General features: G+C 48.2%; 1 protein-coding gene across 2 annotated transcripts in view; it reads left to right on the forward strand.

Annotated features, from left to right (window-relative positions):
• LOC118947131 (glypican-6) overlaps positions 1-13,218 on the forward strand; it is a 418,221-nt gene extending 405,003 nt beyond the window's left edge. The window contains exons 7-9 of one of the 2 annotated variants that reach the window (XM_090206985.1): positions 2,402-2,532; positions 6,229-6,404; positions 8,936-13,218. In XM_090206985.1, the coding sequence (XP_090063111.1) occupies positions 2,402-2,532; positions 6,229-6,404; positions 8,936-9,144 (516 nt within the window). In that variant the 3' untranslated portion in view covers positions 9,145-13,218. The remainder of the gene's footprint in view (positions 1-2,401; positions 2,533-6,228; positions 6,405-8,935) is intronic. The other variant, XM_090206986.1, reaches the window with a different exon arrangement.
• Positions 13,219-24,291: the final 11,073 nt, after the last annotated feature.

Raw genomic sequence — 24,291 nt, forward strand, 5'->3', positions numbered from 1 at the left:
GGTGTCAGATCTCCTCAGGGACACGTCAGAACGTAATCTGGTGTCAGATCTCCTCAGGGACACGTCAGAACGTAGGCATCACCGCAGGCTGACCGTAATCTGGCGTCAGATCTCCTCAGGGACACGTCAGGACGTAATCTGGTGTCAGATCTCCTCAGGGACACGTCAGAACGTAGGCATCACTGCAGGCTGACCATAATCTGGTGTCAGATCTCCTCAGGGACACGTCAGAACGTAGGCATCACCCAGAGCTGATCAGAGCTGATCTGATAAACATCAATCTGTCTGTCTTCTGTTGCCAAATTACGTTGACTATAAGTATTGAAATAAAATGAAAAAATGTTTTTGCAGATAAAGTTCTTTGTGCTGTTTAAGTGTTTAGGATTCGTCTAAATCCTAAATCCTGTTTAGAATTCCTCTGTGTGGATTTTCTTGCTTGTATTTCAGATCATCCCTACTGTACTGGTTTGTGTTTGCTGTAGTTGGTGTCCTCCATCTTGTCATCCTTTTGACCAATCAAATCAGATCACCTCGCAACCATTACGTCTTTATCCCCTTCATTTGAGGAAGACGACTGATTCAATATTTTATTATTTAAAAATTAGTTTTTATGTAAAAAAATAATAATTAAATACCTTCGACATTACACATTGACAGAATCCATTTGAAACTTTAAAAAATATATTTTATTTATTTTTCTATTCAACCTTGTTTTAACAAATAAAGGTTGAACAAATTCTTATTTACAGTGACGGCCTCCCCCGGCCAAACCCAAACGATGCTGGGCCAATTGTGCACCAACCTATTGGACTCCCAATGTGATTCAGCCTCGATTTCGAACCAGGGACTGTAATGTCACCTCTTGCACTGAGATGCAGTGCCTTAGCCAGCTGCACCACTTTGGAGCCCAGCATCACCTACAGTAAAATTGGTGTATGACTTAATTTTATGGATAGGAGTGGTACAAAGGTTCTTGTGCGTTGATCGGCACACCGAAGATGGCATTAACGATATGTCATTAGATAAAGAGGTCATTAACGATACGTCATTAGATAAAGAGGTCATTAACGATACGTCATTAGATAAATAGGTCATTAACGATACGTCATTAGATAAAGAGGTCATTAACGATACGTCATTAGATAAAGAGGTCATTAATGATACGTCATTAGATAAAGAGGTCATTAACGATACGTCATTAGATAAAGACAACATTAACGATACGTCATTAGATAAAGACAACATTAACGATACGTCATTAGATAAAGAGGTCATTAACGATACGTCATTAGATAAAGAGGTCATTAACGATACGTCATTAGATAAAGAGGTCATTAACGATACATCATTAGATAAAGAGGTCATTAACGATACGTCATTAGATAAAGAGGTCATTAACGATACGTCATTAGATAAAGAGGTCATTAACGATACGTCATTAGATAAAGACAACATTAACGATACGTCATTAGATAAAGAGGTCATTAACGATACGTCATTAGATAAAGACAACATTAACGATACGTCATTAGATAAAGACAACATTAACGATACGTCATTAGATAAAGAGGTCATTAACGATACGTCATTAGATAAAGAGGTCATTAACGATACGTCATTAGATAAAGAGGTCATTAACGATACATCATTAGATAAAGAGGTCATTAACGATACGTCATTAGATAAAGAGGTCATTAACGATACGTCATTAGATAAAGAGGTCATTAACGATACGTCATTAGATAAAGACAACATTAACGATACGTCATTAGATAATGAGGTCGTTAACGATACGTCATTAGATAAAGAGGTCATTAACGATATGTCATTAGATAAAGAGGTCATTAACGATACGTCATTAGATAAAGAGGTCGTTAACGATACGTCATTAGATAAAGAGGTCGTTAACGATACATCATTAGATAAAGACGACCACTTCTAAAAGACTAATTTCACACCATAACCTGCTGAATTTGAAATATAACTTTTCTTTAATATTTGACTTTGGCACAAATTCAAACGTGGCACTGACTCGCCCCTTTGGATGTATGTTTCAGCACTGTCTCAATGAAGAGTTAAGGCATTCGATTAGCCACGTGCGACATGCATGCGCAGTTACAAACCGGCGGAAGAGCCTGTCGCATCGTCTTAGTATGGATGAAGCCTGAGCTGGAAATGTGAAGCTAACTGAAACTGGCTAGTTTTAGAAAAACCCTCAATAGATCTCGCTTCAGTCGTAGTTTCACCCCTCTGGTTGGAGGATTCCAGATTTCCTGTTTAATCCCTCCTGATTCCCGGAATATTTCAACAGCGATTTCTGGAAAAACGTGTGGATTTGGGGGAAAGTGAGCAGGATGTTTGAACCCCATTCCCATGTTACTCTCTCCCTCCTCTCCTGCAGGTGCTAGACATTAAGAAGAAGCTGAAGCAGTCCAAAAAGTTCTGGTCCAACCTGCCAGATGAGATCTGTATTAAAGACAAGTTGACCGAGTCAGATGAAGAGCAGTGTTGGAACAGTCACGCCAAGGCCAGGTGAGAGGTGTTCAGATCACGCACCTGTAGAACTACACTAACTAGTCCTACAACTAGTCTGATGAGGTCTGAACAGTGCTGGAACAGTCACACAAAGGCCAGGTGAGAGGTGTTCAGATCTCGCACCTGTAGAACTACACAAGCTAGTCCTACAACTAGTCTGATGAGGTCTGAACAGTGCTGGAACAGTCACGCCAATGCCAGGTGAGAGGTGTTCAGATCACGCACCAGTAGAACTACAATAACTAGTCCTACAACTAGTCTGATGAGGTCTGAACAGTGCTGGAACAGTCACGCCAAGGCCAGGTGAGAGGTGTTCAGATCACACACCTGTAGAATTACACTAACTAGTCCTACAACTAGCCTGATGAGGTCTGAACAGTGTTGGAACAGTCACGCCAAGGCCAGGTGAGAGGTGTTCAGATCACGCACCTGTAGAACTACACTAACTAGTCCTACAACTAATCTGATGAGGTCTGAACAGTGCTGGAACAGTCACGCCAAGGACAGGTGAGAGGTGTTCAGATCACGCACCTGTAGAACTACACTAACTAGTCCTACAACTAGTCTGATGAGGTCTGAACAGTGCTGGAACAGTCACGCCAATGCCAGGTGAGAGGTGTTCAGATCACGCACCAGTAGAACTACAATAACTAGTCCTACAACTAGTCTGATGAGGTCTGAACAGTCACAAACGCACAGTCCCTGGTCACCACAGCACAGTCCCTGGTCAGCACAGTCACTGGTCACCACATCACAGTCCCTGGTCACCACAGCACAGTCCCTGGTCACCACATCACAGTCCCTGGTTAGCACAGCACAGTCCCTGGTCACCACAGTCACTGGTCACCACAGCACAGTCCCTGGTCAACACAGCACAGTCCCTCGTCACCACAGCACAGTCCCTGGTCACCACATCAGAGTCCCTGGTCAGCACAGCACAGTCCCTGGTCACCACAGCACAGTCCCTGGTCACCACAGCACAGTCCCTGGTTAACACATCACAGTCGCTGGTCACCACATCACAGTCCCCGGTCACCACAGCACAGTCCCTGGTCAGCACAGCACAGTCCCTGGTCAGCACAGCACAGTCCCTGGTCACAACAGCACAGTCACTGGTCAACACAGCACAGTCCCTCGTCAACACAGCACAGTCCCTGGTCACCACATCACAGTCCCTGGTCAGCACAGCACAGTCCCTGGTCACCACAGCACAGTCCCTGGTCACCACAGCACAGTCCCTGGTTACCACATCACAGTCGCTGGTCACCACATCACACAGTCCCTGGTCAGCACAGCACAGTCCCTGGTCACCACATCACAGTCCCTGGTCACCACAGCACAGTCCCTGGTCACAACAGCACAGTCACTGGTCACCACAGCACAGTCCCTGGTCAGCACAGTCACTGGTCACCACATCACAGTCCCTGGTCACCACAGCACAGTCCCTGGTCACCACATCACAGTCCCTGGTCAGCACAGCACGGTCCCTGGTCACCACAGTCACTGGTCACCACAGCACAGTCCCTGGTCAACACAGCACAGTCCCTGGTCACCACAGCACAGTCCCTGGTCACCACATCACAGTCCCTGGTCAGCACAGCACAGTCCCTGGTCACCACATCACAGTCCCTGGTCACCACAGCACAGTCCCTGGTCACCACATCACAGTCGCTGGTCACCACAGCACAGTCCCTGGTCACCAAAGCACAGTCCCTGGTCACCACAGCACAGTCCCTGGTCACCACAGCACAGTCCCTGGTCACCACAGCACAGTCCCTGGTCACCACAGCACAGTCCCTGGTCACCACAGCACAGTCCCTGGTCACAACAGCACAGTCACTGGTCACCACAGCACAGTCCCTGGTCAGCACAGTCACTGGTCACCACATCACAGTCCCTGGTCACCACAGCACAGTCCCTGGTCACCACATCACAGTCCCTGGTCACCACATCACAGTCCCTGGTCACCACATCACAGTCCCTGGTCACCACAGCACAGTCCCTGGTCACCACAGCACAGTCCCTGGTCACCACATCACAGTCCCTGGTCACCACATCACAGTCCCTGGTCACCACAGCACAGTCCCTGGTCACCACAGCACAGTCCCTGGTCACCACATCACAGTCCCTGGTCACCACAGCACAGTCCCTTGTCACCACAGCACAACTTCCTGCTACATGGACATCTGCCGCATTTCTCTAATACTGAATACTGAGCCAGAGAGAGTCTGTCTGTCTGTCTGTCTGTCTTAGATCTGGAGAGGACTGGATCAGGGAGGGAGGATCCAGCAGAACTGTAGAGGACTGGATCAGGGAAAGAGGACCCAGTAGAACTGTAGAGGACTGGATTAGGGAGAGAGGACCCAGTAGAACTGTAGAGGACTGGATCAGGGACAGAGGACCCAGTAGAACTGTAGAGGACTGGATCAGGAAGAGAGGACCCAGTAGAACTGTAGAGGACTGGATCAGGGAGAGAGGACCCAGTCGAACTGTAGGGGACTGGATCAGGGAGGGAGGACCCAGCAGAACTGTAGAGGACTGGATCAGGGAGAGAGGACCCAGCAGAACTGTAGAGGACTGGATCAGGGAGAGAGGACCCAGCAGAACTGTAGAGGACTGGATCAGGGAGAGAGGACCCAGCAGAACTGTAGAGGACTGGATCAGGGAGGGAGGACCCAGCAGAACTGTAGAGGACTGGATCAGGGAGAGAGGACCCAGTAGAACTGTAGAGGACTGGATTAGGGAGAGAGGACCCAGTAGAACTGTAGAGGACTGGATCAGGGAGAGAGAACCCAGTAGAACTGTAGAGGACTGGATCAGGAAGAGAGGGACTAACACAGTTGCAGAGAACCTCTCAGGACCACTGACAGCTGCTCTCTGAGTGATGGAGAACCTCTTCAGGACCACTGACAGCTGCTCTCTGAATGATGGAGAACCTCTTCAGGACCACTGACAGCTGCTCTCTGAGTAATGGAGAACCTCTTCAGGACCACTGACAGCTGCTCTCTGAGTGATGGAGAACCTCTTCAGGACCACTGACAGCTGCTCTCTGAGTGATGGAGAACCTCTTCAGGACCACTGACAGCTGCTCTCTGAATGATGGAGAACCTCTTCAGGACCACTGACAGCTGCTCTCTGAGTGATGGAGAACCTCTTCAGGACCACTGACAGCTGCTCTCTGAGTAATGGAGAACCTCTTCAGGACCACTGACAGCTGCTCTCTGAGTGATGGAGAACCTCTTCAGGACCACTGACAGCTGCTCTCTGAATGATGGAGAACCTCTTCAGGACCACTGACAGCTGCTCTCTGAGTGATGGAGAACCTCTTCAGGACCACTGACAGCTGCTCTCTGAGTGATGGAGAACCTCTTCAGGACCACTGACAGCTGCTCTCTGAATGATGGAGAACCTCTTCAGGACCACTGACAGCTGCTCTCTGAATGATGGAGAACCTCTTCAGGACCACTGACAGCTGCTCTCTGAATGATGGAGAACCTCTTCAGGACCACTGACAGCTGCTCTCTGAGTGATGGAGAACGTCCTCAGGACCACTGACAGCTGCTCTCTGAATGCTGGAGAATTCTCCACACGATCCAGATAATTGAATCATTTCCTGCCAAATGAAATGTGATTGTCTTTTAATGTGTCTTCCTCAGACATGTTTCTTAACTGGCGATGTTGTAATCCTCCCAGGTATTTTCCTGAGGTGGTAAAGGACGGCCTCACCAACCAGCTGAACAACCCAGAGGTGGCGGTGGACATCACTAGACCGGACACTCTGATTCGCCAACAGATCATGACACTCAGAGTGATGACCAACAAGCTGAGAAACGCCTACAACGGCAACGACATCTTCTTTCAGGACTCCAGTAAGTCAGCCGCCTTGTGTTCCAAACGGTACCCTGTTCTCTCTGTAGTGCACTACCTTGACCAGGGCCCATAGGGAATAGGGCTCTATTCTCTCTGTAGCGCACTACCTTGAACAGGGACCATAGGGAATAGGGCTCTAATCTCTCTGTAGTGCACTACCAGGGCCCATAGGGAATAGGGCTCAGTCTATATAACACACTGTCTATATAACACACTGTCTAAATCAGTCTATATAACACACTGTCTATATGACACACTGTCTAAATCAGGCTATATGACACACTGTCTAAATATGGGACTGGGATTGAGCCCTGTGATGAGTCTCTGGCTCCCTAGATAAATCTAGCCCTGTGGTGAGTCTCTGGCTCCCTAATGAAATCTAGCCCTGTGGTGAGTCTCTGGCTCCCTAGTGAAATCTAGCCCTGTGGTGAGTCTCTGGCTCCCTAGATAAATCTAGCCCTGTGATGAGTCTCTGGCTCCCTAGTGAAATCTAGCCCTGTGATGAGTCTCTGGCTCCCTAGTGAAATCTAGCCCTGTGATGAGTCTCTGGCTCCCTAGTGAAATCTAGCCCCTGTGATGAGTCTCTATTAGGGAGACTCATCGCAGGTCTAGATTTCATTGTGATGAGTCTCTGGCTCCCTAGATAAATCTAGCCCTGTGATGAGTCTCTGGCTCCCTAGATAAATCTAGCCCTGTGATGAGTCTCTGGCTCCCTAGTGAAATCTAGCCCTGTGATGAGTCTCTGGCTCCCTAGTGAAATCTAGCCCTGTGATGAGTCTCTGGCTCCCTAGTGAAATCTAGCGGATGCTACATGTTGTTTGAGGAGTTTAACCCCACGGAGTCTGTAGACAAGTGGTGGATGTCAAGGCCTGATCATCCAGACCTGTCTTACTGTCTTACTCCTCTCTACCATCAGGTAGAGAGGAGAGGGTTGATGGTAGAGAGGAGAGGGGCTGATGGTAGAGAGGAGAGGGGCTGATGGTAGAGAGGAGAGGGGCTGATGGTAGAGAGGAGAGGGGCTGATGGTAGAGAGGAGAGGGGCTGATGGTAGAGAGCAGAGGGGTTGATGGTAGAGAGGAGAGGTCCTGATGGTAGAGAGGAGAGGGGCTGATGGTAGAGAGGAGAGGGGCTGATGGTAGAGAGGAGAGGGGCTGATGGTAGAGAGGAGAGGGGCTGATGGTAGAGAGGAGAGGGGCTGATGGTAGAGAGGAGAGGGGTTGATGGTAGAGAGGAGAGGGGCTGATAGTAGAGAGGAGTGGGGCTGATGGTAGAGAGGAGAGGGGCTGATGGTAGAGAGGAGTGGGGCTGATGGTAGAGAGGAGAGGGGCTGATGGTAGAGAGGAGTGGGGCTGATGGTAGAGAGGAGAGGGGCTGATGGTAGAGAGGAGAGGGGCTGATGGTAGAGAGGAGTGGGGCTGATGGTAGAGAGGAGAGGGGCTGATGGTAGAGAGGAGAGGGGCTGATGGTAGAGAGGAGTGGTCCTGATGGTGGAGAGGAGAGGGGCTGATGGTAGAGAGGAGACTCTTGACTGCCCCTCAGGAGACTGTTGGACGTGACCTGGATACTCCAGCCTCTGTTGAAGACCGTTGTCCAGCACCAAGAACGAAATTTACTTTTGTTTTTTAAATAAATCTATTATTTAGAAACCCGCTTACCCCTTCAAAGTCGGAGGATACGTGTGCAAATAAAATATGTGGTCAGAATAATCAGATCAGACTGTGATGTCATACTGGGGGTGAAAAACTTTTTTTTTTTAATTAAAAACTAAATTCCACCTGAACAGGCTGAAATGCAAATAATATATATATTTTTTTTTATCTTACACTAAAAGGACATTATGATAATTGAACAATTTTCAGTGTTATTTCAACGTCATAGTATGGAAATATCACATTTCTCTGTCTGCATTGCCTCATTACAACCAAAAAGCATTTTTATTTTTTATTTTTTATGATATATTGCCAATTTTGACTTTACCGTCCTGTGGTGATCGCTCAGCTCTGCCTCCAGGACAATAAACATCCACCTGCAAAGTGAGACAGACATCATTAGGGGCTTTGAATAACACTGGCTGGGACAACAAGGCCGGGATATGGCCCAGAAATCTTTCATGGCAGACGGTCAACTATCTGTTCTTTGAGTCTGTTTGGAACCTCACTTATTGTGTGTGTGTGTCTGTGTGTGTGTGTGTGTCTGTGTGTGTGTGTGTGTGTCTGTCTGTCTGTCTGTCTGTCTGTCTCTCTGTCTCTCTCTCTCTGTATGTCTCTCTCTGTCTGTCTCTCTCTGTGTCTGTCTGTCTATCTGTCTATCTGTCTGTCTCTCTCTGTCTCTCTGTGTCTGTCTGTCTGTCTGTCTGTCTGTCTGTCTGTCTGTCTCTCTCTGTGTCTGTCTGTCTGTCTGTCTGTCTGTCTGTCTGTCTGTCTGTCTGTCTGTCTGTCTGTCTGTCTGTCTGTCTGTCTGTCTGTCTGTCTGTCTGTCTGTCTGTCTGTCTGTCTGTCTGTCTGTCTGTCTGTCTGTCTCCTCTCTCCAGGTGACGAGGGCAGTGGCAGCAGCAGTGGCTGTACAGAGGGATGTACCACAGAGTTTGTGTTTGTGGGTCCAGAGGCCCCCGTGGTGGGAGCAGACAGGAGTGATGAGCGAGCTTCGGCTGCAGCAGGCAGCGCCCCACATCCCTCCAGACCCTCTCTACCCCTGCTACTGACCCTCTCTCTCACAGCCCTGTCCTGGTCCAGGAGATAATACCAGCTGGCCCGAGAGGACACCAGGACATTACTGCTACTCTGACTCTGGCACCAATCAGACAGCCAGCCAGCAGGTCGTCATACTAACTGTTAGTGTTCTCTAAACGGAACCAGAACAGGACAACCCTTTTGGATCCCCACCATGAAGATATATGGTGACAGTAGTATACTGTAGTAGACTGAGGAGTGTTGTGAGTGCTGCATCCTGCTTTGTCCCCAAAGATCTCTCTGTTCTAAGATGTTCTGTTCTAATCTGCTCTGTTCTGCTCTGTTCTATTCTGCTCTGTTCTATTCTGCTCTGTTCTATTCTAATCTGTTCTGCTCTGTTCTAATCTGTTCTGCTCTATTCTAATCTGTTCTGCTCTATTCTAATCTGTTCTGCTCTAATCTGTTCTGTTCCAATCTGTTCTTCTCTAATCTGTTCTGCTCTATTCTAATCTGTTCTGCTCTATTCTAATCTGTTTTGCTCTATTCTAATCTGTTCTGCTCTAATCTGTTCTGCTCTAATCTGTTCTGCTCTATTCTAATCTGTTCTGCTCTATTCTAATCTGTTCTGCTCTATTCTAATCTGTTCTGCTCTAATCTGTTCTGTTCCAATCTGTTCTTCTCTAATCTGTTCTGCTCTATTCTAATCTGTTCTGCTCTATTCTAATCTGTTCTGCTCTATTCTAATCTGTTCTGCTCTAATCTGTTCTGTTCCAATCTGTTCTTCTCTAATCTGTTCTGCTCTATTCTAATCTGTTCTGCTCTGTTCTATTCTGCTCTGTTCTATTCTGCTCTGTTCTATTCTAATCTGTTCTGCTCTGTTCTAATCTGTTCTGCTCTATTCTAATCTGTTCTGCTCTATTCTAATCTGTTCTGCTCTAATCTGTTCTGTTCCAATCTGTTCTTCTCTAATCTGTTCTGCTCTATTCTAATCTGTTCTGCTCTATTCTAATCTGTTTTGCTCTATTCTAATCTGTTCTGCTCTAATCTGTTCTGCTCTAATCTGTTCTGCTCTATTCTAATCTGTTCTGCTCTATTCTAATCTGTTCTGCTCTATTCTAATCTGTTCTGCTCTAATCTGTTCTGTTCCAATCTGTTCTTCTCTAATCTGTTCTGCTCTATTCTAATCTGTTCTGCTCTATTCTAATCTGTTCTGCTCTATTCTAATCTGTTCTGCTCTAATCTGTTCTGTTCCAATCTGTTCTTCTCTAATCTGTTCTGCTCTATTCTAATCTGTTCTGCTCTATTCTAATCTGTTCTGCTCTAATCTGTTCTGTTCCGCTTTGTTCTAATCTGTTCAACTCTATTCTAATCTCTTCTGCTCTGTTCTAATCTGTTCTGCTCTTTTCTAATCCGTTCTGACCTATTCTGCTCTATTCTAATCTATTCTAATCTGTTCTGCTCTAATCTGTTCTGTTCCATTCTAATCTGTTCTGCTCCTCTCTGCTCGGTGACGTCCAGAACAGAACATAGCGTCAGTGGGGCAGCCAAACTTCTCCCCTTTTCTCCAAACCAACCAACTGCTTCTCCCCTTTTCTCTGATTGAACAACAACATGCTCTTTCTCTCCTGGAGAGACAGAATGAGAACACAATTTAGAGCGATGATGATGATGATGATGATGATGATGATGAATTTAAAAATACATGAGATTCTATTTTTCTTTCTTTGTAAAGCAGAATTATGAAACTTCAACATGAAATAAATAGAGAACCCTGAGAAGGTTCTGTTAGTTCCTACATCCTCCCACAACAGACAGAGAAGGTTCTGTTAGGACCTACATCCTCCCACAACAGACAGAGAAGGTTCTGTTAGTACCTACATCCTCCCACAACAGAGAGAGAAGGTTCTGTTAGGACCTACATCCTCCCACAACAGACATAGAAGGTTCTGTTAGTACCTACATCCTCCCACAACAGACAGAGAAGGTTCTGTTAGGACCTACATCCTCCCACAACAGAGAGAGAAGGTTCTGTTAGGACCTACATCCTCCCACAACACAACAGACAGAGAAGGTCTTCTCTCCTTTGGCTTACTGTCTGAAATGTTGGGTCTGACCTCTTCTCTCCTTTGGCTTACTGTCTGAAATGTTGGGTCTGACCTCTTCTCTCCTTTGGCTTACTGTCTGAAATGTTGGGTCTCTGACCTCTTCAGTTTATCTGTCATCAGATTCAAAACCTCAAAGTTTTAAATGTGTCTTGGCTGGATGGCAGAGTATCAATGTTTGGCTTTTTAAATGACTATCCCAAAAGAGATCTACCATCATGGTTGTTGGTTTTATCTATTTGAGTTCACTTTTAATACTGTTTATGTTCCACGAAATGATGTGCCGTCTTGTCTGACAGAAAGACGAGGTACTACGTTTTAATTTGGCACTTAAAGTTCTATGAGGAGGAGCACATTTTAATAGCTTCAAGTTATTCCCACAGCGCACTGCTGCTGCATTACACTAGTCGGGGTGGATCGAGACGTTATTCCCACAGTGCACTGCTGCTGCATTACACTAGTCGGGGTGGATCGAGACGTTATTCCCACAGCGCACTGCTGCTGCATTACACTAGTCGGGGTGGATCGAGACGTTATTCCCACAGTGCACTGCTGCTGCATTACACTAGTCGGGGTGGATCGAGACGTTATTCCCACAGCGCACTGCTGCTGCATTACACTAGTCGGGGTGGATCGAGACGTTATTCCCACAGCGCACTGCTGCTGCATTACACTAGTCGGGGTGGATCGAGACGTTATTCCCACAGCGCACTGCTGCTGCATTACACTAGTCGGGGTGGATCGAGACGTTATTCCCACAGCGCACTGCTGCTGCATTACACTAGTCGGGGTGGATCGAGACGTTATTCCCACAGCGCACTGCTGCTGCATTACACTAGTCGGGGTGGATCGAGACGTTATTCCCACAGCGCACTGCTGCTGCATTACACTAGTCGGGGATTTGATTTGATTTGATTTGATTTGATTTGATTTGATTTGATTTGATTTGGTGGATCGAGACGTTCTCCCACAGCGCACTGCTGCATTACACTAGTCTGGGTGGATCGAGACGTTATTCCCACAGCGCACTGCTGCTGCATTACACTAGTCGGGGTGGATCGAGACGTTCTCCCACAGTGCATTGCTGCATTACACTAGTCAGGGTGGATCGAGACGTTCTCCCACAGCGCACTGCTGCATTACACTAGTCGGGGTGGATCGAGACGTTATTCCCACAGCGCACTGCTGCTGCATTACACTAGTCGGGGTGGATCGAGACGTTCTCCCACAGTGCATTGCTGCATTACACTAGTCAGGGTGGATCGAGACGTTCTCCCACAGCGCACTGCTGCATTACACTAGTCGGGGTGGATCGAGACGTTATTCCCACAGCGCACTGCTGCTGCATTACACTAGTCGGGGTGGATCGAGACGTTATTCCTACAGCGCATTGCTGCATTACACTAGTCAGGGTGGATCGAGACGTTATTCCTACAGCGCATTGCTGCAGCATTACACTAGTCGGGGTGGATCGAGACGTTATTCCCACAGCGCATTGCTGCATTACACTAGTCGGGGTGGATCGAGACGTTATTCCCACAGCGCATTGCTGCATTACACTAGTCGGGGTGGATCGAGACGTTAATGCCACAGCGCACTGCTGCTGCATTACACTAGTCGGGGTGGATCGAGACAATATTCCCACAGTGCACTGCTGCTGCATTACACTAGTCGGGGTGGATCGAGACGTTATTCCCACATTGCACTGCTGCAGCATTACACTAGTCGGGGTGGATCGAGACGTTATTCCCACAGCGCACTGCTGCTGCATTACACTAGTCGGGGTGGATCGAGACGTTATTCCCACAGCGCATTGCTGCATTACACTAGTCGGGGTGGATCGAGACGTTATTCCCACAGCGCATTGCTGCAGCATTACACTAGTCGGGATGGATCGAGATGTCCGTTGTACGAGCAGACAGGCCTTACCATTGTCTTTAAAGAAAAGGTAAATGGATTGCTTGTTTGGGATTTTCTTACACGTTCTTGTATACAGAATAATTATGAATGAGTACAAATAAACATTTTATTAAAAAAATAAACTGTCTCTTGATGACTTACAGTTTCAATACAATGTATCACTCTGATGAATGACTGCATCACTGCCCTTTACATGAACATGTCAGAGATGTCCCCTGCTATAGGTCCACCATCACTGAGACATGTCAGAGATGTCCCCTGCTATAGGTCCACCATCACTGAGACATGTCAGAGATGTCCCCTGCTGTAGGTCCACCATCACTGAGACATGTCAGAGATGTCCCCTGCTATAGGTCCACCATCACTGAGACATGTCAGAGATGTCCCCTGCTATAGGTCCACCATCACTGAGACATGTCAGAGATGTCCCCTTCTATAGGTCCACCATCACTGAGACATGTCAGAGATGTCCCCTGCTATAGTTCCACCATCACTGAGACATGTCAGAGATGTCCCCTGCTATAGGTCCACCATCACTGAGACATGTCAGAGATGTCCCCTGCTATAGGTCCACCATCACTGAGACATGTCAGAGATGTCCCCTGCTATAGGTCCACCATCACTGAGACATGTCAGAGATGTCCCCTTCTATAGGTCCACCATCACTGAGACATGTCAGAGATGTCCCCTGCTATAGGTCCACCATCACTGAGACATGTCAGAGATGTCCCCTGCTATAGGTCCACCATCACTGAGACATGTCAGAGATGTCCCCTGCTGTAGGTCCACCATCACTGAGACATGTCAGAGATGTCCCCTGCTATAGGTCCACCATCACTGAGACATGTCAGAGATGTCCCCTGCTATAGGTCCACCATCACTGAGACATGTCAGAGATGTCCCCTGCTATAGGTCCACCATCACTGAGACATGTCAGAGATGTCCCCTTCTATAGGTCCACCATCACTGAGACATGTCAGAGATGCCCCCTGCTATAGGTCCACCATCACTGAGACATGTCAGAGATGTCCCCTGCTATAGGTCCACCATCACTGAGACATGTCAGAGATGTCCCCTGCTGTAGGTCCACCATCACTAAGACATGTCAGAGATGTCCCCTGCTATAGGTCCACCATCACTGAGACATGTCAGAGATGTCCCCTGCTGTAGGTCCACCATCACTGAGACATGTCAGAGATGTCCCCTGCTATAGGTCCACCATCACTGAGACATGTCAGAGATGTCCCCTGCTATAGGTCCACCATCACTGAGACATGTCAGAGATGTCCCCTTCTATAGGTCCACCATCACTGAGACATGTCAGAGATGCCCCCTGCTATAGGTCCACCATCACTGAGACATGTCAGAGATGTCCCCTTCTATAGGTCCACCATCACTGAGACATGTCAGAGATGTCCCCTGCTATAGGTCCACCATCACTGAGACATGTCAGAGATGTCCCCTGCTATAGGTCCACCATCACTGAGACTTGTCAGAGATGTCCCCTTCTATAGGTCCACCATCACTGAGACATGTCAGAGATGTCCCCTGCTATAGGTCCACCATCCACTGAGACATGTCAGAGATGTCTCCTGCTATAGGTCCACCATCCACTGAGACATGTCAGAGATGTCCCCTTCTATAGGTCCACCATCACTGAGACATGTCAGAGATGTCCCCTGCTATAGGTCCACCATCCACTGAGACATGTCAGAGATGTCCCCTTCTATAGGTCCACCATCCACTGAGACATGTCAGAGATGTCCCCTGTTATAGGTCCACCATCCACTGAGACATGTCAGAGATGTCCCCTGCTATAGGTCCACCATCCACTGAGACATGTCAGAGATGTCCCCTTCTATAGGTCCACCATCACTGAGACAAAGACCTGTCAGAGATGTCCCCTTCTATAGGTCCACCATCACTGAGACATGTCAGAGATGTCCCCTTCTATAGGTCCACCATCACTGAGACATGTCAGAGATGTCCCCTTCTATAGGTTCACCATCACTGAGACATGTCAGAGATGTCCCCTGCTATAGGTCCACCATCACTGAGACATGTCAAAGATGTCCCCTTCTATAGGTCCACCATCACTGAGACATGTCAGAGATGTCCCCTGCTATAGGTCCACCATCACTGCCATTTACATGAACCTGTCAGAGATGTCCCCTGCTATAGGTCCACCATCACTGAGACATGTCAGAGATGTCCCCTGCTATAGGTCCACCATCACTGAGACATGTCAGAGATGTCCCCTTCTATAGGTCCACCATCACTGAGACATGTCAGAGATGTCCCCTGCTATAGGTCCACCATCACTGAGACATGTCAGAGATGTCCCCTGCTATAGGTCCACCATCACTGAGACATGTCAGAGATGTCCCCTTCTATAGGTCCACCATCACTGAGACATGTCAGAGATGTCCCCTGCTATAGGTCCACCATCACTGAGACATGTCAGAGATGTCCCCTTCTATAGGTCCACCATCACTGAGACATGTCAGAGATGTCCCCTTCCATAGGTCCACCATCACTGAGACATGTCAGAGATGTCCCCTTCTATAGGTCCACCATCACTGAGACATGTCAGAGATGTCCCTTGCTATAGGTCCACCATCACTGAGACATGTCAGAGATGTCCCCTGCTATAGGTCCACCATCACTGAGACATGTCAGAGATGTCCCCTGCTATAGGTCCACCATCACTGAGACATGTCAGAGATGTCCCCTGCTATAGGTCCACCATCACTGAGACATGTCAGAGATATCCCCTTCTATAGGTCCACCATCACTGAGACATGTCAGAGATGTCCCCTTCTATAGGTCCACCATCACTGAGACATGTCAGAGATGTCCCCTTCTATAGGTCCACCATCACTGAGACATGTCAGAGATGTCCCCTTCTATAGGTCCACCATCACTGAGACATGTCAGAGATGTCCCCTGCTATAGGTCCACCATCACTGAGACATGTCAGAGATGTCCCCTGCTATATGTCCACCATCACTGAGACCTGTCAGAGATGTCCCCTTCTATAGGTCCACCATCACTGAGACATGTCAGAGATGTCCCCTGCTATAGGTCCACCATTACTGAGACCTGTTAGAGATGTCCCCTGCTATAGGTCCACCATCACTGAGACCTGTCAGAGATGTCCCCTTCCATAGGTCCACCATCACTGAGACATGTCAGAGATGTCCCCTTCTATAGGTCCACCATCACTGAGACATGTCAGAGATGTCCCCTTCTATAGGTCCACCATCACTGAGACATGTCAGAGATGTCCCCTTCTATAGGTCCACCATCACTGAGACCTGTTAGAGATGTCCCCTGCTATAGGTCCACCATCACTGAGACCTGTCAGAGATGTCCCCTTCCATAGGTCCACCATCACTGAGACATGTCAGAGATGTCCCCTTCTATAGGTCCACCATCACTGAGACATGTCAGAGATGTCCCCTTCTATAGGTCCACCATCACTGAGACATGTCAGAGATGTCCCCTGCTATAGGTCCACCATCACTGAGACATGTCAGAGATGTCCCCTTCTATAGGTCCACCATCACTGAGACATGTCAGAGATGTCCCCTGCTATAGGTCCACCATCACTGAGACATGTCAGAGATGTCCCCTTCTATAGGTCCACCATCACTGAGACAAAGACCTGTCAGAGATGTCCCCTTCTATAGGTCCACCATCACTGAGACATGTCAGAGATGTCCCCTTCTATAGGTCCACCATCACTGAGACATGTCAGAGATGTCCCCTGCTATAGGTCCACCATCACTGAGACATGTCAGAGATGTCCCCTTCTATAGGTCCACCATCACTGAGACAAAGACCTGTCAGAGATGTCCCCTTCTATAGGTCCACCATCACTGAGACATGTCAGAGATGTCCCCTTCTATAGGTCCACCATCACTGAGACATGTCAGAGATGTCCCCTGCTATAGGTCCACCATCACTGAGACATGTCAGAGATGTCCCCTTCTATAGGTCCACCATCACTGAGACAAAGACCTGTCAGAGATGTCCCCTTCTATAGGTCCACCATCACTGAGACATGTCAGAGATGTCCCCTTCTATAGGTCCACCATCACTGAGACATGTCAGAGATGTCCCCTTCCATAGGTCCACCATCACTGAGACATGTCAGAGATGTCCCCTTCTATAGGTCCACCATCACTGAGACATGTCAGAGATGTCCCCTGCTATAGGTCCACCATCACTGAGACATGTCAGAGATGTCCCCTGCTATGGATCCATCATCACTGAGACATGTCAGAGATGTCCCCTGCTATAGGTCCACCATCACTAAGACCTGTCAGAGATGTCCCCTTCCATAGGTCCACCATCACTGAGACATGTCAGAGATGTCCCCTTCTATAGGTCCACCATCACTGAGACATGTCAGAGATGTCCCCTTCTATAGGTCCACCATCACTGAGACATGTCAGAGATGTCCCCTTCTATAGGTCCACCATCACTGAGACATGTCAGAGATGTCCCCTTCTATAGGTCCACCATCACTGAGACATGTCAGAGATGTCCCCTGCTATAGGTCCACCATCACTGAGACATGTCAGAGATGTCCCCTTCTATAGGTCCACCATCACTGAGACATGTCAGAGATGTCCCCTGCTATAGATCCACCATCACTGAGACATGTCAGAGATGTCCCCTGCTATAGATCCACCATCACTGAGACATGTCAGAGATGTCCCCTTCTATAGGTCCACCATCACTGAGACATGTCAGAGATGTCCCCTTCTATAGGTCCACCATCACTGAGACATGTCAGAGATGTCCCCTGCTATAGGTCCACCATCACCGAGACAAAGACCTGTCAGAGATGTCCCCTGCTATAGGTCCACCATCACTGAGACATGTCAGAGATGTCCCCTTCTATAGGTCCACCATCACTGAGACATGTCAGAGATGTCCCCTTCTATAGGTCCACCATCACTGAGACATGTCAGAGATGTCCCCTGCTATAGGTCCACCATCACTGAGACATGTCAGAGATGTCCCCTTCTATAGGTCCACCATCACTGAGACAAAGACCTGTCAGAGATGTCCCCTTCTATAGGTCCACCATCACTGAGACATGTCAGAGATGTCCCCTTCTATAGGTCCACCATCACTGAGACATGTCAGAGATGTCCCCTTCCATAGGTCCACCATCACTGAGACATGTCAGAGATGTCCCCTTCTATAGGTCCACCATCACTGAGACATGTCAGAGATGTCCCCTGCTATAGGTCCACCATCACTGAGACATGTCAGAGATGTCCCCTGCTATGGATCCATCATCACTGAGACATGTCAGAGATGTCCCCTGCTATAGGTCCACCATCACTAAGACCTGTCAGAGATGTCCCCTTCCATAGGTCCACCATCACTGAGACATGTCAGAGATGTCCCCTTCTATAGGTCCACCATCACTGAGACATGTCAGAGATGTCCCCTTCTATAGGTCCACCATCACTGAGACATGTCAGAGATGTCCCCTTCTATAGGTCCACCATCACTGAGACATGTCAGAGATGTCCCCTTCTATAGGTCCACCATCACTGAGACATGTCAGAGATGTCCCCTGCTATAGGTCCACCATCACTGAGACATGTCAGAGATGTCCCCTTCTATAGGTCCACCATCACTGAGACATGTCAGAGATGTCCCCTGCTATAGATCCACCATCACTGAGACATGTCAGAGATGTCCCCTGCTATAGATCCACCATCACTGAGACATGTCAGAGATGTCCCCTTCTATAGGTCCACCATCACTGAGACATGTCAGAGATGTCCCCTTCTATAGGTCCACCATCACTGAGACATGTCAGAGATGTCCCCTTCTATAGGTCCACCATCACTGAGACATGTCAGAGATGTCCCCTTCTATAGGTCCACCATCACTGAGACATGTCAGAGATGTCCCCTGCTATAGGTCCACCATCACTGAGACATGTCAGAGATGTCCCCTTCTATAGGTCCACCATCACTGAGACATGTCAGAGATGTCCCCTGCTATAGATCCACCATCACTGAGACATGTCAGAGATGTCCCCTGCTATAGATCCACCATCACTGAGACATGTCAGAGATGTCCCCTTCTATAGGTCCACCATCACTGAGACATGTCAGAGATGTCCCCTGCTATAGGTCCACCATCACCGAGACAAAGACCTGTCAGAGATGTCCCCTGCTATAGGTCCACCATCACTGAGACATGTCAGAGATGTCCCCTTCTATAGGTCCACCATCACTGAGACATGTCAGAGATGTCCCCTTCTATAGGTCCACCATCACTGAGACATGTCAGAGATGTCCCCTGCTATAGATCCACCATCACTGAGATATGTCAGAGATGTCCCCTTCTATAGGTCCACCATCACTGAGACATGTCAGAGATGTCCCCTGCTATAGGTCCACCATCACTGAGACATGTCAGAGATGTCCCTTGCTATAGATCCACCATCACTGAGACATGTCAGAGATGTCCCCTTCTATAGGTCCACCATCACTGAGACATGTCAGAGATGTCCCCTGCTATAGATCCACCATCACTGAGACATGTCAGAGATGTCCCCTTCTATAGGTCCACCATCACTGAGACATGTCAGATATGTCCCCTTCTATAGGTCCACCATCACTGAGACATGTCAGAGATATCCCCTGCTATAGGTCCACCATCACTGAGACATGTCAGAGATGTCCCCTTCTATAGGTCCACCATCACTGAGACATGTCAGAGATGTCCCCTTCTATAGGTCCACCATTACTGAGACATGTCAGAGATGTCCCCTGCTATAGATCCACCATCACTGAGACATGTCAGAGATGTCCCCTGCTATAGGTCCACCATCACTGAGACATGTTAGAGATGTCCCCTGCTATAGGTCCACCATCACTGAGACATGTTAGAGATGTCCCCTGCTATAGATCCACCATCACTGAGACATGTCAGAGATGTCCCCTTCTATAGGTCCACCATCACTGAGACATGTTAGAGATGTCCCCTGCTATAGATCCACCATCACTGAGACATGTAAGAGATGTCCCCTTCTATAGGTCCACCATCACTGAGACATGTCAGAGATGTCCCCTTCTATAGGTCCACCATCACTGAGACATGTCAGAGATGTCCCCTTCTATAGATCCACCATCACTGAGACATGTCAGAGATGTCCCCTTCTATAGATCCACCATCACTGAGACATGTCAGAGATGTCCCCTGCTATAGGTCCACCATCACTGAGACAAAGGCAAAGAAAATGGTCATTAGTTTTATGAAACTCGGTCAGTTATATCTGAGCATATTTTTAAAACAATACTTTATTTCAAATGTAGGTGTTCTTTAAATTATGAGGAAATGCAGATTGAGCTCATAAATTATGTAGGTGATTCGTTTTAGGCTGTGTCCCTATTCCATGTATAGTGCACTACTGACCAGAAGAGTACGACAGTTAACCCATTGGCCCTGGACAAAGTAGTGCACTAAACAGGGTGCCGATTGGGACGCAGAGGTAGCGGGGTAAAGAGAAAGTGATGATGAGAGTTAATGATGACCTTGGGCCTAGCTAACAGGAATATACATGATTATAGGAGGACCAGCAGAGTGCTGCTCTACTGCTGATATACAGCTATTCTAATGTGTTAGTCACACGGTCTCCCTGTGTATCACCGTGTTGCCATGTCCCAGTAAAACCTTTACTTTGACCTGAAATAACCTCTGTTACTTCCAGAACACTTCATTTACAGTGGTTCTGTTGGACTACAGTGGTTCTGTTAGACTACAGTGGTTCTGTACTGGTTCTGTTAGACCACAGTGGTTCTGTACTGGTTCTGTTAGACTACAGTGGTTCTGTTAGACTACAGTGGTTCTGTTAGACTACAGTGGTTCTGATAGACTACAGTGGTTCTGTACTGGTTCTGTTAGACTACAGTGGTTCTGTACTGGTTCTGTTAGACTACAGTGGTTCTGTTAGACCACAGTGGTTCTGTACTGGTTCTGTTAGACTACATTGGTTCTGTTAGACTACAGTGGTTCTGTTATACTACAGTGGTTCTGTTGGACTACAGTGGTTCTGTACTGGTTCTGTTATACTACAGTGGTTCTGTTAGACTACAGTGGTTCTGTACTGGTTCTGATAGACTACAGTGGTTCTGTTAGACTACAGTGGTTCTGTTAGACTACAGTGGTTCTGATAGACTACAGTGGTTCTGTACTGGTTCTGTTAGACTACAGTGGTTCTGTTAGACTACAGTGGTTCTGTTGGACTACAGTGGTTCTGTACTGGTTCTGTTAGACTACAGTGGTTCTGTTAGACTACAGTGGTTCTGTACTGGTTCTGTTAGACTACAGTGGTTCTGTTAGACTACAGTGGTTCTGTTGGACTACAGTGGTTCTGTTAGACTACAGTGGTTCTGTTAGACTACAGTGGTTCTGTTAGACTACAGTGGTACTGTACTGGTTCTGTTAGACTACAGTGGTTCTGTTAGACTACAGTGGTTCTGTACTGGTTCTGTTAGACTACAGTGGTTCTGTTAGACTACAGTGGTTCTGTTAGACTACAGTGGTTCTGTTAGACTACACTGGTTCTGTTAGACTACAGTGGTTCTGTACTGGTTCTGTTAGACTACAGTGGTTCTGTTAGACTACAGTGGTTCTGTTAGACTACAGTGGTTCTGTACTGGTTCTGTTAGACTACAGTGGTTCTGTTAGACTACAGTGGTTCTGTACTGGTTCTGTTATACTGTCAAACTGTTCTTGGTTTCTGCTCCATGTCCTCTCTCTCTCTCTTGTACTTTTCAAATTACTATTGAAGTTTGGCTTATAGTTTGGGACAATCAAGTTGATTTGGTGCTAGCCTACAAAGCATTAGATGGGCTTACTCCTACCTATCTCTCTGATTTGGTCCTGCCGTACATACCTACACATATGCTACGGTCACAAGACACAGGCCTCCTAATTGTCCCTAGAATTTCTAAGCAAACAGCTGGAGGCAGGGCTTTCTCCTATAGAGCTCCATTTTTATGGAATGGTCTGCCTATCCATGTGAGAGACGCAGACTCGGTCTCAACCTTTAAGTCTTACTGAAGACTCATCTCTTCAGTGGGGCATATGATTGAGTTTAGTCTGGCCCAGGAGTGTGAAGGTGAACGGAAAGGCTCTGGAGAAACGAAACGCCCTTGTTGTCTCTGCCTGGCCGGTTCCCCTCTCTCCACTGGGATTCTCTGCCTCTAAACCCTATTACAGGGGCTGAGTCACTGGCTTACTGGTGCTCTTCCATGCCGTCCCTAGGAGGGGTGCGTCACCTGAGTGGGTTGAGTCACTGACGTGGTCTTCCTGTCTGGGTTGGCACCCCCCCCCCCCCCCCCCTTGGGTTTGTGTAGTGGGGGAGATCTTTGTGGGCTATACTCGGCCCTGTCTCAGGATGGTAAGTTGGTGGTTGAAGATATCCCTCTAGTGGTGTGGGGGCTGTGCCTTGGCAAAGTGGGTGGGGTTATATCCTGCCTGTCTGGGGGTGTCATCGGATGGGGCCACAGTGTCTCCTGACCCCTCCAGTCTCAACCTCCAGTATTTATGCTGCAGTAGTTTATGTGTCGGGGGGCTAGGGTCAGTCTGTTATATCTGGAGTACTTCTCCTGTTTTATCCGGTTTCCTGTGTGAATTTCAGTATGCTCCTTCTTGTTCTCTCTCTTTCTTTCTCTTTCTCTCGGAGGACCTGAGCCCTAGGACCATGCCTCAGGACTACCTGGCATGATGACTCCTGGCTGCCCCCATTCCATCTGGCCGTGCTGCTACTCCAGTTTAAACTGTTCTGCCTAAGGCTATGGAACCCTGACCTGTTCACCGGACGTGCTACCTGTCCCAGACCTGCTGTTTTAAACTCTCTCTCTCTACCGCACCTGCTGTCTCTAACTCTGAATGATCATCACTCGGAAACTGACATTTACTCCTGAGGTGCTGACTTGCTGCACCCTCGACAACTACTGTGATTATTATTATTTGGCCCTGCTGGTTATTAATGAACTTTTGAACATCTTGGCCATGTTCTGTTATAATCTCCACCCGGCACAGCCAGAAGAGGACTGGCCACCCCTCAGAGCCTGGTTCCTCTCTAGGTTTATAATCTCTACCCAGTACAGCCAGTAGAGGACTGGTCACCCCTTAGAGCCTGGTTCCTCTCTACCCAGTACAGCCAGTAGAGGACTGGTCAGCCCTCAGAGCCTGGTTCCTCTCTACCCAGTACAGCCAGTAGAGGACTGGTCACCCCTCAGAGCCTGGTTCCTCTGGTCTACCCAGTACAGCCAGTAGAGGACTGGTCACCCCCCAGAGCCTGGTTCCTCTCTACCCAGTACAGCCAGTAGAGGACTGGTCACCCCTCAGAACCTGGTTCTTCTCTACCCAGTACAGCCAGTAGAGGACTGGTCACCCCTCAGAGCCTGGTTCCTCTGGTCTACCCAGTACAGCTAGTAGAGGACTGGTCACCCCTCAGAGCCTGGTTCCTCTCTACCCAGTACAGCCAGTAGAGGACTGGTCACCCTTCAGAGCCTGGTTCCTCTGGTCTACCCAGTACAGCCAGTAGAGGACTGGTCACCCCTCAGACCCTGGTTCCTCTGGTCTACCCAGTACAGCCAGTAGAGGATTGGTCACCCCTCAGAGCCTGGTTCCTCTCTACCCTGTACAGCCAGTAGAGGATTGGTCACCCCTCACAACCTGGTTCCTCTCTAGGTTTCTTCCTAGTGTACAAGGGCAGATGCAGATGCAGACACAGGAGGCAGATGCAGGAGCCAGATGGAGCCAGATGCAGACACAGGAGGCAGATGGTTGGAGTCCAAGATGTTTATTAACAATCCAAAAGGGGTAGGCAAGAGAATGGTCGTGGACAGGCAAAAGGTTGAGGTTAGGGCAGGCAGACTGGTCAGGCAGGTAGAATGGTCAGGCAGGCTCGAGGTCAGGGCAGGCAGAATGGTCAGGCAGGCTCAAGGTCAGGGCAGGCAGAATGGTCAGGCAGGCTCGAGGTCAGGGCAGGCAGAATGGTCAGGCAAGCTCGAGGTCAGCGCAGGCAGAATGGTCAGGCAGGTAGAATGGTCAGGCAGGCAGAATGGTCAGGCAGGCTCGAGATCAGGGCAGGCAGAATGGTCAGGCAGGCTCGAGGTCAGTGCAGGCAGAATGTTCAGGCA

Source organism: Oncorhynchus mykiss, chromosome 18 (genome assembly GCF_057628025.1).
Source record: "Oncorhynchus mykiss isolate SJ-2025 chromosome 18, ASM5762802v1, whole genome shotgun sequence".
In the NCBI taxonomy this organism is placed as follows: Eukaryota; Metazoa; Chordata; class Actinopteri; order Salmoniformes; family Salmonidae; genus Oncorhynchus; species Oncorhynchus mykiss.